This window comes from Scylla paramamosain, chromosome 3 (genome assembly GCF_035594125.1).
Source record: "Scylla paramamosain isolate STU-SP2022 chromosome 3, ASM3559412v1, whole genome shotgun sequence".
NCBI classification, from domain to species: domain Eukaryota; kingdom Metazoa; phylum Arthropoda; class Malacostraca; order Decapoda; family Portunidae; genus Scylla; species Scylla paramamosain.
In genome coordinates, this window is record NC_087153.1 from 18,612,501 (window position 1) to 18,624,440 (window position 11,940).

The following is an 11,940-nucleotide window of genomic DNA, read 5'->3' on the forward strand; positions in this document are numbered from 1 at the left end:
CGCGGTCGAAACATGATTCAGTAGAGCACAGCTGTGATTAGCCTCTTACCACAACAATTATCATACTTCTAGCAACGCTTCACCATGCCACTCCTCCGAGCACCCGTAAGAAGACTACTTTACCTGCGCTGAGCTGAAAAAGAAACCACTGTTCTCTCTCTCTCTCTCTCTCTCTCTCTCTCTCTCTCTCTCTCTCTCTCTCTCTCTCTCTCTCTCTCTCTCTCTCTCTCTCTCTCTCTCTCTCTCTAACCGGTAAGTGAAATGAATCCTGGAGGATAACATCAAATCTGTCTGGGAGGTCTTATGGGTGTTCAACGATGTGTTCACGATATTGACAAGGATTCCGGATCACCAACAAGCGAAGGAGTCATAGAAACATGATTGGTTATCACTATGATGTTTGTCAAATGTGTCTGGCAGTTCTTGTGGGTTTCCAAGGACGTGTTCATGATTTTAGTGATGGTTTGACAAGAATTCCTCATCACCATTAAGCGGAAGAGTCATAGAAACGCGACTAATTATTACTGTGACATCATAAATGGTTCTTATAGGCATCAGAAGTGCTCCAGATTCAGAATAAGGACTCAAACATTTCAGCGTCATATCTCGACCTCTTTTAACAGGATGCAGTGTGGGATATCTATAAACGATGAGAGAGAGAGAGAGAGAGAGAGAGAGAGAGAGAGAGAGAGAGAGAGAGAGAGAGAGAGAGAGAGAGAGAGACCTAACTAATCGTCTGTATGGCCTTTGAAAATGGTCTTTATGAGAGTCAAAAGTGCTACATGTTAGATGGTTGCTCCCGGTGTGTTGTGCCTTCCTTCCTCCGTGCAGTGGTGCTCCCACGAAATGCTGCACTGGAGGCTTCGTCGTAAACACATCAGATTGACTTTACAATGTTGATAAAGTACTGAAGCTAGATTGATTAACTTTGTTTATTTGTGTGTGTGTGTGTGTGTGTGTGTGTGTGTGTGTGTGTCCTTTTGTATTTTTTATGGTATCGAATCAAGGTCGCATTGTTCTCTTCCATATTATAAACAAATGTTTATTTTTTCTTTTCTACTCTTCTTTTTGAAAAGTATGGTTTTTAAAAGGTGCTTCTGCTATTTCACATTTAATTTTATCTTACAATACAGTAGTCGATCAAATACGTCCTACCTGACGACATCCATTACCTTGCTGTGTGTTGCCGTTACTCGTATATGGCATGACTTGTTAGACGTAAACACATGTAAAAAACATACAGGTATTAATCTCCACGCGTATATTGGTAGCCTCCGGAAACAAACGTGGCGCCATCACTCATGTAAGGCTCGGTTTGTTAGACGTATAAGAAATACATATAAGAAATACAAACAAACAACAATAACACAAACGCAGCGCAGTGTTTGTAATCGCTACTATAATGTCCTTTTCGTGGTTAGTGCGGGAGATAAGGGATAATCTCCATTGTCATATTCTTTTGACTATTTTTTTGCTCAGTTTACCTACCGACAAGCGAGCTCAGCCCCTAGTTATCACACTGCCAAGTGCTACGCGGGCAACACCAGCAACGTTACTCCCTGAGTCACCTTCCTCAGCATACCTCAGCTAAAGGCTTCAGTTTGCCACCCAACAAACAGCTCGTGTAAATACATCAAAGCCGATTGACAGCAAGTAGTGGAATAGCGAAGCTTTCTTATTCGGAGTGTGTGTGTGTGTGTGTGTGTGTGTGTGTGTGTGTGTGTGTGTGTGTGTGAGCAGTAGTGGATCTGGAAAATTAGAAACAGGGAAGGAAGAGAGGAGGGCAAATCTTAAAGGAACCATGCCAGTTAACTACTAAACCGGGTATTAAGTATTTTCCTTCTGAGATACTCGTATTACCGCCTGTAATCATACTCTAAAAAACATTTACCAAAGATCATAAGTTAGTGAATTTCAAACTTTGTTAGGATCATTTAGTACTTTAAGCTTCCTCTGAGATATTCCCTGTTCCTTCTTGGACTATCATATGATTTGTGACTTGCTTCAACGCGTGCAGTCATGATTTGTGGGAGTATGACTATCAAAAAGCCCCAGTGTTACACACATAGGCACGTTACTGCATATGCTTGCCTAATCACTACCACTACATTGACAATAAAGTGGTAGAGGAATGGATGGACTCAACAATCGGGCTGTTAGTCATTAGGAAGTTTTAAAAGATCTAACAAATTCATGAATGAGGATGATAAATGGAAATAAGTAAGTTTGTTTCATACAATGACTGTCATGTGTTGGCCTGATGGTTTCTTACAGCTTCCCTTATTATATTGGATGTGGTTGAGTGGTTGAGTGGATGGATGAATGTGGTTGAGTAAGTAGTGAGTGAGTTGGTGAGCATTATTTTAGTGTGTGGATCCACATGCTACCTAGACGTCCGAGTCTAGAGACGTTTAGGGTACCAAGTGGTTTAAGTACCAAGTGTCTCGAGTACCAAACGTCCTGAGGCCTACTCGCACTCAGGCCGATCTGTCTTGAGGATCATCTGACCTGAGGCCTGTATAACCTGAGTACCATCCGCCCCAGTACAAAGTGACTGAATCCCTGTTAGTGCTACTACTACTACTACTACTACTACTACTACTACTACTACTACTACTACTGCTACTACTACTACTACTACTACTACTACTACTACTACTACTACTACTACTACTATTACTACTACTACTACTACTACTACTACTACTACTACTACTACTACTACTACTAATAATAATAATAATAATAATAATAACAGTGGTAAACAAGCTATCCAAACAAAGTTAAGTATATCTTTCGTGTATTTTAAGTAGGGAATTTCACGAACATTTTCATTACACCTATCTTGAAAAGAAGAAAAAAAAAAAAAAAAAGAGAAATAAGTGAATAAGTAAATAATAATAATAAAAAAACTCCTGATAAGTACGATAAGGATCTGCATTTGACACACAAATCCCGTGAACGTACTCAGTGACTGCAGAAGCAACGCGTGTGGTTATCACATGCCAGTGAAGCCTTTGCCAATATAGATCATGGTAACAGTGCAATCTGACTGCTGGGACCACGATATTAGGATCTCGAGTCCACGATGTCAGGTTCTCCTTTTCACTCAATTATTCAGTGCATCTCCAAACACGAAACACGAATCAGTAGGTGAAAATAAAATGTTCTACGAAAAGGGCTTGTTCACAGAGAGTCTCGAGTTGAACAGGAAGATGCAGAGACAAAGTACTGGCAACATCCCGGGTTTATTCTTAGAGACGTTTCTGTAATGATGATCTGAAGATGAGATTTGGGAACTACTGACTTAGAGAGCTTGTCCACATAATCTCAAGTTGAATAGGAAAGTGTAGAGGCAAAGTAATGGCAACATTCTAAGTTTATTCTTGGAAACGTTTCTGCAATAAAAAAAAAAAAACTCCCATCATTACACCAACATTAAAAAAAATGTTGATCTGAAGGTGAGATTTGGAAACTACTTACTTAGAGAAATGTTTTTTTTTTTTCTTTACAGATAATTACCAAGGTTACTGAAAAAGACAGGTGTGGAGCAGTTGCAACCTTTACGGCGTCTCTGTGGCTTTTACTGCGTGTGTTGGTCGGTGGTTTGACTCAGCATTCTAATCCATAATGATCCTGGACCCCGATGACTATTATGGAACTACCGACGAAAACAAGGAAGCGGGTGAGTGAGTGAGGCTCCTTGTTCTATCTTAAGACGAGAAATCGTCGGTTCAAGCTCGAAAAGAACACAAAGGGATAGAAAGGAATGGGTTCTCAAATATAGTGGTAAATGAATGGAACAGACGCTGTAATCATGTTGTTACAACCGAATCATTAGGGAGCTTTAGAAGATTAGATACAATTATAATCACTGCGTATATCATTCATGTGTCAACGTACTTTCAATGGAAATTTGTGGGTCTTTTTTTAAGGGAGTTTTCATAATTTTAGTTGTGGTAATTTAGGAACGGTTTTTTAAAACTACATCTAGACCATACATGTTTTGCCTTACGTCGAAAAAAAAAAAACATAATTTGTTACTGAGTTACAGCCGTACAATGAGTAAAAATTCCCATTTCCCGCTGTTAGTTAATTGTTGATGTCGAGTTATTAGGGAGCTTTAAAAGAAGATTGGATAGATTTATGGATGAGTCTGATAGTGGAAATACGTAGGTACTGCCACGTGTAGGCCTTACGGATTGTTGTAGCTTCTCTTATTTTCTTAAGTTCTTGTATTCTTGTTTAGTCCCCTGAAAGCAATCTTGGTGAAAAAGCCACAGCTGACAGAGAGCCACGTGAAACCTCTGCCAATGCCCTGAAGATCCTAAATCAACTCCATCTCTTGCTATTCTTATCGTCAGAATCGGTCACTGGCCCTGGTTTACCCATGGAGATTAAGGTCCATTCAGAAACGCTTTGTTTTCTCCACGACTATTTTCAAAGGCCACAGAAATGATTAGCCGGGTTTTCAAAAGTATTTTTCCTGTTAATAATGTAGAAATCTTGTTAATCTGTCACTAGAACAATAAAACACCCTTAAAAATTTGTTTGACTTTAACCAGCGCCTTTTGAAAATAGTAGAGGTGCGGGACGGAGTGTTTCAGAATATGGTCCCAATTTACATCCCTCTGTTTGTACTAAATATTATCTTTCAACAGAAACTGGACTTCTTCACGAAGAGCCTGATGAAGAATGGGGTTTTGAGAGAGAGAAAGCCCCTCGTCGCCAGTACCTGTATGCGGAGAACCGCAGGACGGAATATGAACACCGAGATGTGGTGATCAAAACTTACAAGTCAAGATTTTGGATACTTTTCCTAGCTGCATTTCTGTGCTGGATTCACGTGAGTTAACCAAGTATTTCACTCCTAGTATTTCACTCCTTATCGAATAGAACAGTTAATAAGCAGGTAAATTAAGGAGACCAATAATTCTGAAGCAAAGTACCATTAAATTTGTTCGAAAAACAGGATTGAGTACCACGAGTTATTGATATAATCTATTATCTTAAAAGGCAAGGAATGACATGCCAAAAGTTCATTATCTTATCGCGTAACACAATGCCTCCATGGTACGCGACCTCGCCTCCATCAGGTGTCCCAACTGAGACACCCATAGCTTAACCATTCATACCAGCCACAGCAACCATAGCTTAACCAGTCATGCCAACCACATATATCGAACTACACTAGATTAATGGATTATAGGTGAAGCTTTAAAAATTTCCTGCTAGATTAGACTTGAAAATCCGCTAGTTACCCTTGTGAATTCCAGTTTTCTCTCACCAGATTCATGTTTGGAAGATCAGTGGTTCCCAATGTTTTTCTGATTGCGCATCACATGGAGGTTCCGTACCGTCGTCACGTACCACTTGGTTCCAGACGAACCAGGAACTTGTTCTTCTAGTTATGACAAGCGACAACAGGCGATAGGAAGGACGGGGGAAGGGTGGGGGGAAGGGAATTGCTGGGTGTATGTGAATGTATGCATATATGTACTGTGAATAATGTATGGATGGTCTCCTGCATGATTTACATAAATATTCTACACTCACTAACTAGCAATGATAAATAATTACCTGATACTATACTTGAGAAAAATCCATAGCATTACATTAAAGCAAACACGCTAGACCTCTGAAGAAAGCCAAAATTTATGTCGAAAAATTGTTGAAACTGCATAGGATAAAAATACAAAACACATCAAGCGGTAAAAATTTATCTGAAAAAAAAAAAAAAAAAAAAATCGCACATATCCCCAAAAGCGCTCGCGTACCACCTTGAAGGCCCTCGGGTACCACCAGTGGTACGCGCGCACCACTGGTTGATAACCATTGCGATAGGTCTATCAGAAAATCCGCTTAATTGGCACCACTGAGCTGAGCACATGAAGGAAATAAAAGAAAAAAAAGAGATAATCTGTATTTCGTTATCTTATCATGCACCATAAAACAAAGAGAGCGGGGAACTGTAGCACAAACATTTTTTGCTGCATGAATTAATGAAATGTAAAGCATATTATGATCCGCTATACTGTCTCCAAAACGATATACAGACTACATCAGTAATTTTTTTGTTCACTCACTACTGATGTTCACACTAGGTTGAGTGTGGTTGATATTATGAAAGAAATACATGTAACGTGCCAACATTTCATTACAATCCAACAAGCGTCATCCTTAGGTGTTAAAAATTATGCCACTAAAATGTCAGAGGGTTGGATTAATTTTGCACGATTTGACAAACCATGATCAGAGATAAGCTAACTTCTGAGCTCGCTAGTTCAAATCTTCAGAGAATACTAACATCTTGAGAAATGAATAGACAGCCATCGTATTAGAGAGATATCATCATCATCATCATCTTCTTGGCCCTATTGATCCGTGGTGGGGTCGGCCGTTTCTATATGTTGTTCTAGTAACGTGTAGTGCATCCTCCTCCTCTTGGCTCAGCTGTCTCGTGTCTCTCTTTATTCCCTCTCCTCACCTAATCCTTTGTCTTCTCCCCTCCACCTGGCTCCTCTACGCCACCTTCAAAGGGGTATCCTCTTCCATCCTGGCCACATGTCCATACCACCTCAGACATGCTTCTCTTGCTGAAGAGGTGTGGAGCCTTAAATGTGTACATATCTGAGTATAATATTGCTTTTTTTTTTTTTGACGTATAAGAGTACAATGTGGTATTTTTCCCCAGACATTACAATGGAGCATGTGGGGGCCCATCAGTGAAAGCATGAATGCTGCCTTCCCGGGCTGGGATCCCTCCACCGTGGCTCTCATGGTCAACTGGGGCACCATCATGTACATGCTGTGTGTGGTGCCGCTGTGCTGGGGAATGCAGCGATACGGGCTGCGGGCGGGCGTGCTCACCAGCGCCACCTTCATGGCCATTGGCACCGGCATCCGCTGCTTCACCAGGCAAACTCCCACCTTCACCATGTACGCTTCCTTCCCTTCTCGTATTTCACTGATATCGTTGTCATGACCAGGCCGTCGTTAAGTATAGTTGATAATGATGAAGTGAATAGATGGAAAAGAAAGGAAGGGAGAAACTTATTTCTCATGTCAAGATTTAAGTGTCTGTGATGGTGCGTGAAATAAGTACCTTGTGTAACTTAAGCTTATGAATCATCTTGTTCAGCGATGCATTTCTACTTATGGTATAAAGGATATTTTTATTTTCAGTTAGTTTTTAAAATTAAAATGTAATCTGACCTATTTTTTTTTTTTTTTTTTCAAGTAACTCCATCCCGAGTAGAGGTGGGTTTGCGTATTCCAAACTTTAGGAAGATAGAAATGAAAAAGAAAGATAAATCCAGCATGATTCTGGTTCAAAACATTTCAGGTAAAAGATTCTAAACCTGTATTAAACTGAACTAATTCTTGTTTGTGTCTTTGAACAAAATGTAGCAAGTCACTTGTGTTGCAGTTTGGCCCACATTTGTGCAATATTGGTTGGCGGCGCCAGCGCTCTTGCCCTCACAACTCCAATGGTCATCGCCAACGACTGGTTCCCTCAAAGTGAAAGAACAACAGCAACTGGTAAGTTATGCTTCAGTCATTTCCAAAAGAGTAATGCACAATGGGGTTTTATTATCAGGAGAAACACTCTTGAGGACCCGGCTAGTCATCTCTGTGGCCTTTGAAAATAATCATGGTGAGAAAGCAAAGTTTTTCTGAACACGACTCCTAATCTCCTTAGACATCCCCACGTGTGGGGATGTCTAAGGAGATTAGCTTGAATGTCAAATGTGCCAGAATACTATATGTGAGAGGAAAAAGCAGCCGATCAGACTGGAAGGATCACGTGACTTCACTCACCTTCTCATGCTTCAAATCAACTTAAGCCATGAGATTCTTGATTCTGTAAACAAAGACAAGGCAGGAGGATTAACTTTCCATTTACCCTTGGCCTACAGCAATAATCCTTGGTCTCAGTCAACTGGGTTCACTCGGCAGCTACCTGGAGCCAACATTTGTTCGCCTCCCTGGCCCTGGAGTTACGAAGGACGACATTCAGCAGGATGTGATGCACCTTTTGTATGCAGGTGACTCTTAAACCAAATTGCCCGAAGACTATTCAAAAAATGTTTCCTTTTAATCCATTATCTGAATGAATACAGTATTGCCTTATGTATATGGACTGACTTGTGTCCATATATATAAAAATGACTTTGTATAGATGTCATGGTTCTTTTTATATATCTGCTTTTCAGTCATCTTTCCATATGCGTGTATGTACATTTCACCACTATTACAAGTGTAGTGTAATTTAGACTGATGGTGTTTTCCCGGGAACTACCTCAAAGGAGCAGACATGGCTGGAGATTTATCCTACTCATGAGGAACCTATGAAAATATGAGTCAAATGCAGGAATCCAGTACGTGTCAAAAAGCTTTATGATAATGGAGTTGCACATGGAACTGAAAAAAAAAAAAAAAAAGTGCAAAGCCAGTTTTAAAGATAATGAAAGTTGATTGTAAGCTACGTAGATAAGTTGTCTTTATTCTCAGGAGCCATCATGTAGGCGTTGTTACTATTGGCTTTGTGATAATACAGCTGCAAATTGGAACTGTAAGAGCGCATATCCAGTTTTAAATATAATAAGTCTGTTGATTGTAAGGTGAATAAGTTGTCTTTACCCTCAGGAGCCATCATGTCGGCAGTGTTACTATTGGCTTTCCTGGTTTATTATCCTTCCAAGCCACCAAAGCCTCCTTCCTTATCGTCCACAACGGAGAGAGTTGAATTCATCCCAGGTCTGGCATCTGTTATCAGGTGAGTAGTGTCAAAAACACTATACAACTCTTACGTCTTTAGCCAGTAGGAACATAAGAACATAAGAAAATTATTGGTTAGTGCTGAGTCATTATGAAGCTTTACAAGAAGATTAGACAAATTTATGGATGGAAATGATACGCTTTTCAAAAAATCCTTTACATCAATGATCTCTTAGTTGTCCATTGTAAATACAAGTACAGCTGTTATTTGATTCCTAACAATTAATCTGAGGACAATCTTTCTCTTTAACACAGAAACAAGAAGCTTCTCCTTATGGTGGCCATATACGGTATATTTGTGGGTCCACCAATTGCTTGGACCACTGTGCTAAACTTCTCTGTTCTGCCACTTGGATTTCATCAGGTATTTTTTATTTATTTATGTTTTTTTTCTTTTCATTAAAGTTATTGGTCACTTAAAGACATCAATGCATGTTAGGTGATACACCAGTCATGTCCACAAATCTGCATGTTTTACTTTCCTTCTGTTTAGGACAAGGCAATGTGGATGGGAGTTACTGCTGTGATAGTGTCCGGCTTGGCGCCAATCGTTGCAGGGCGCTTCAATGACCTGCTGCAGGGCCACATAAAGACCCTGCTGATCACCCTCATGCTGGGCACCACGGCCTTCTCATATTGGTTTCTCCTGCTGTCATATGGCATCTTGGAAGTGACCGAGTGTGAGTGCAGAGCCGCCTTGCTTCTGAGTACCTGTGAGAGAACCTAGTAGAGGTCTCTGTACAGTGGCTATCAGCCGTCAGCCATAGTTATATCTTTCAATCCGAGCTGATTATGAATATTTAAATTTCCCTTAATGATACAAAATTTTGGTGACAAAATTTCGATATTACTGACATGGCAAATTTACATTAAAGGATGTTGTGATTCTTTCTGGAAATGAAATCTTAACATTACACCAAAATTATAAAATCTAGGGTCCAGAGGATAGAAATCTGTATAGACTGTATAGATTCTAATTGCTTCTGAACTTCATCATTCCAAGCCACTTGACATATCAAGTTTATACAGATAAATACTTAAGGGAAGCCCTTCCTTCCCTCCAAATCCCTAGATTCACACTTTTAATGATCCAAATTAATTTTGATATACATAACTTATCTTTCTGAAATTTAAGAATCAAGATATTTACGCATATAAAACTAAAACAATACAACTTAAACCACCAGGGCAAGTATATGTCTCTGTTATTGGTATCTGTGCTTGCAATTACGCTGCCATGCCTCTGTTCTTCGAAGTGGCAGTGGACATTGCCTTCCCAATCTCTGACATCCTGGTGATGGGAGTGATGACAGCTGCTGACTGCCTTGCCAGTACCATCTTCCTCACTGCCTACAGCATTCCCAACGCCGGTACGCATCACAGTACATCACCTTATACACTGACATGAATGAATGAATTGACTAAACATTTGATTGTAGTATTCTCTTATTTACCTAGAAGGCAAGGCATTAATATAAACAACAGATCAGATTACGTGGTTTTATTAATAGGAGAATTAGATAAGTGTGACGGAAGGGGAGGCTTAATTACTGTTCCATTCCAATGAATTAATGAAGCTGTGTGTTGTTCCAGGATATCAATGGATTACCTACACACTGACCTTCACATCTGGCATTGGCATCATTCCTCTGCTGTTCCTCAAGTTTGACAGCACCAGGGCTCTTATTGACAACCAAATAAACTCTGCACATCATATATAAATTACATCTGTTAGTTTTTTTATTTCATTTTTTTTCTTACTGCATTCACTTTTATAATTTCAGATTCGTCTGTAAGAAATAAAAGTCAACCATATACCCAGGGTATAAGACACACCCCAATTTTTCCAGAGTTTTAAGAAAAAGGAAGACAATTATTAGTATTTATTGGTATCTTATAAATTTATTATAATATTTTGTTATCTATGACATTTAGCTGAGATCTAATAATGTAGGTCTCTCTCTCTCTCTCTCTCTCTCTCTCTCTCTCTCTCTCTCTCTCTCTCTCTCTCTCTCTCTCTCTCTCTCTCTCTCTCTCTCTCTCTCTTTCTCTCTCTCTCTCCATACATTTGAGCTATGCGGAATATTTGCAGTAAAAGTATTAAGGGAATATTCTAAGGTGGTCACCTCTGAGGGAAGCAGCTGAGTCAACTTTACTTATATGTAGTTAGAGCAGCTGTGCGAGTGTGTGGTCTGTTTATTTACTTATTTATTTATTTATTTATTTTGAGAAATATGGTACCCATTAAATACAAAAAGGTGTTATTTTTCTGGAGTGTCCTGCCCAGCCTCTATCTTTTCTCCTCCTCTCTTTCTTCTCTCCTATATAATGCATTACTATAAATACAACTGATTTACTTGATCCTCTGCGAGAAAAAAGCAGTAGTAGGTTTCAGTTTTCACTTTAATCCCATATAGTGAGTGTTACTTTCTTTCTAGACATAAATATCCACGAAAGGAATTTCTTTTATATATATATATATATATATATATATATATATATATATATATATATATATATATATATATATATATATATATATATATATATATATATATATATATATATATATATATATATATATATATATATATATATATATATATATATATATATATATATATATATATATATATATATATATATATATATATATATATATATATATATATATATATATATATATATATATATATATATATATATATATATATATGTATATATATTTCATTCGTGGATTCTTTTCATTAAATAATAAATAAATTAATAAAGTATTGGTATGTTGTAAAAATCACAGAGGGCATCGTTACGTAGTTAACAGCCAGTCTAACCATCACCACAACACAGTAACAGTCTTATTTTTGGTGCTTCAGTCTTTTATTTTGTAATACCAGTTTTCTTAGCACTTTCAGTATAATACATTACTGTGAATATTACTAATAAATGTTTTTGTGTGCTTGGTTTGATTACTGCTTGACACAGAACACCCAAAGCCCCTCAGCCACTCCTCACTCGACGCGCCACTCAAGACCCTCATACCTACTTAACACTGGCTGTTCCATTCGTGCCCAGCCTCTCATTTACTTATGTATTAGATGCAGATGATTTTCCCATTCAAAATAGTGTTTCAGGATACGAGTCGAGAAGAAACACGTGAAA

At 38.6% G+C, this 11,940-nt stretch overlaps 1 protein-coding gene across 5 annotated transcripts in view; it reads left to right on the plus strand.

The window, feature by feature from the left end:
• Positions 1-10,598, plus strand: part of LOC135092222 (solute carrier family 49 member 4 homolog) — a 20,529-nt gene extending 9,931 nt beyond the window's left edge. Inside the window, exons 1-11 of one of the 5 annotated variants that reach the window (XM_063990564.1) lie at positions 1-105; positions 3,515-3,685; positions 4,662-4,846; positions 6,695-6,939; positions 7,430-7,542; positions 7,920-8,048; positions 8,650-8,779; positions 9,037-9,145; positions 9,275-9,461; positions 9,969-10,151; positions 10,375-10,598. The exon at positions 1-105 is cut by the window's left edge and continues 49 nt beyond it. In XM_063990564.1, the coding sequence (XP_063846634.1) occupies positions 3,631-3,685; positions 4,662-4,846; positions 6,695-6,939; positions 7,430-7,542; positions 7,920-8,048; positions 8,650-8,779; positions 9,037-9,145; positions 9,275-9,461; positions 9,969-10,151; positions 10,375-10,502 (1,464 nt within the window). In that variant the 5' untranslated portion in view covers positions 1-105; positions 3,515-3,630 and the 3' untranslated portion in view covers positions 10,503-10,598. Of the gene's footprint in view, positions 106-126; positions 253-1,605; positions 1,625-3,514; positions 3,686-4,661; positions 4,847-6,694; positions 6,940-7,429; positions 7,543-7,919; positions 8,049-8,649; positions 8,780-9,036; positions 9,146-9,274; positions 9,462-9,968; positions 10,152-10,374 lie in introns of those variants that run through there. The other 4 variants (XM_063990582.1, XM_063990592.1, XM_063990573.1 and 1 more) reach the window with 4 other exon arrangements.
• Positions 10,599-11,940: the final 1,342 nt, after the last annotated feature.